Source organism: Antechinus flavipes, chromosome 3 (assembly GCF_016432865.1).
Source record: "Antechinus flavipes isolate AdamAnt ecotype Samford, QLD, Australia chromosome 3, AdamAnt_v2, whole genome shotgun sequence".
NCBI classification, from domain to species: domain Eukaryota; kingdom Metazoa; phylum Chordata; class Mammalia; order Dasyuromorphia; family Dasyuridae; genus Antechinus; species Antechinus flavipes.
Window position 1 is genome coordinate 382,086,825 of NC_067400.1, and position 1,712 is coordinate 382,088,536.

At 37.8% G+C, this 1,712-nt stretch overlaps 1 protein-coding gene across 1 annotated transcript; it reads left to right on the forward strand.

Annotated features, from left to right (window-relative positions):
* The first annotated feature begins 265 nt into the window (after nt 1–265).
* On the forward strand, nt 266–1,261 carry LOC127557993 (putative olfactory receptor 8G3). The gene has a single exon (XM_051991244.1). The coding sequence runs from the start codon at nt 317–319 to the stop codon at nt 1,259–1,261; it is 945 nt and encodes a 314-aa protein (XP_051847204.1). The 5' UTR covers nt 266–316.
* Nucleotides 1,262–1,712: the final 451 nt, after the last annotated feature.

The window sequence follows — 1,712 nt, forward strand, 5'->3', positions numbered from 1 at the left end:
ATTTCTTAACTAGATGCAGTTCTTTATTTCAGTAAATCATTTTTGTTGTAGAGAGAAGTTTTTGCTTTGGTATTGATTAGATTATTGGTCTTTAAAATTATTTTCAAATCTTAGACTTAGATAGTATGAACTAAGTTTATATTAATAGTTAATGAATGCATGTGACTTTTTACAGTAGCTGCTGCTGTTGAGTTCAAGAAGAAATTAGAAAATTCATTTCAAATTGTTTCAGCAGACATTGGCAATTAGTTATCTCTGGCTAATTACATTTTTTCCCATTTCCTCAGATTCAATCTTCCTCAATTTTCAAAGGATAATGGATACTGGGAATCATTCCATAGTGACAGAGTTTATCCTTATGGGATTAACAGATGAGCCAGAACTCCAGCTCCCTCTCTTCTTACTCTTCCTGCAAATATACATTATTTCCATTATGGGGAATGTGGGCTTACTACTACTTATCAGAACTAGTTCTCATCTTCAAACACCCATGTATTATTTTCTTAGTAACTTATCCTTCATTGATCTTTGCTACTCCTCTGTCATTACCCCCAAAATGTTGGTTGGCTTTGTCTCAGAGAAGAACATCATCTCCTATTCAGGGTGCTTGACTCAGTTCTTTTTCTTCTGTACTCTTGGTATTTCTGACTGTTACATGCTGACAGCCATGGCCTATGATCGTTATGTTGCTATCTGTAAACCCCTGATCTATATAAGCACCATATCCAAGAATACTTGTTTCCTGCTAGTGATAGGAGTGTATACTATGGGGGTCTTTGGAGCCATGACTCATACAAGTGCTCTAACCAGATTGTCCTTCTGTGGAAACAATGTAATTAGTCATTATTTTTGTGATGTTCCTCCCCTTTTGAAGCTTTCCTGCTCTAGCACCTATATCAATGAGCTGTTGGTGATGCTTCTGGTTGTGGTTAACTCATTGATAACCACTCTACCCATCTTGATTTCTTATGCTTTCATCCTCTCTAGCATCCTTAGGATCCATTCTTCCAAAGGCAGGTCCAAAGCCTTCAGTACCTGTGCATCCCACCTGGTATCTGTGGCTGTGCTATATGGCTCCATCATTTTTATGTACTGCCAGCTTGCCTCAACCAACAACATAACTCAGCAGAAAGTATCCTCAGTTATCTACACCACAATCATCCCTATGTTAAACCCCTGGATCTATAGTCTGAGGAACAAAGATGTCAAGGATGCCTTGAGGAAAATCAGAAAGGATTGGACAGTATTCTGGCGCAAGTAGCTCAATTAAAAGTCACCAAAATCTTAAGTATATTTTCTGCTTCTTCACACCAGCAATTTGTTCTTTTTTGAGACTCAAGTCAGATGTGGATAACATTGCTAAGTTGGGAAATCAATATTTTCCCTTGTCAGTTTCTCTTCCTAGCTTTTTGTCTCTCCCATCCAGCTTTCCCCATTCGTGTCACCAGGATTCTTCCACTCTAGAATATCCTAATGTAATCACCACTCATGTCAGCCTTCCATCCAAAATTTACCTGTGTCATACCCCATTATCTGAGATCACCATTTCAGAGTTTTGACAGTATTAGAAAGCAAACTTAACAAATGCTCCTTGATAAAATAAAGTGCTGAGGATTGATTGAACTTTCAGGTTCAATGGTAGCTAAAAAGAGAGTAAACCTCAAATGTAGAATAGGAATGGCACCACAAAATTATTCTGGCCACCACATTTA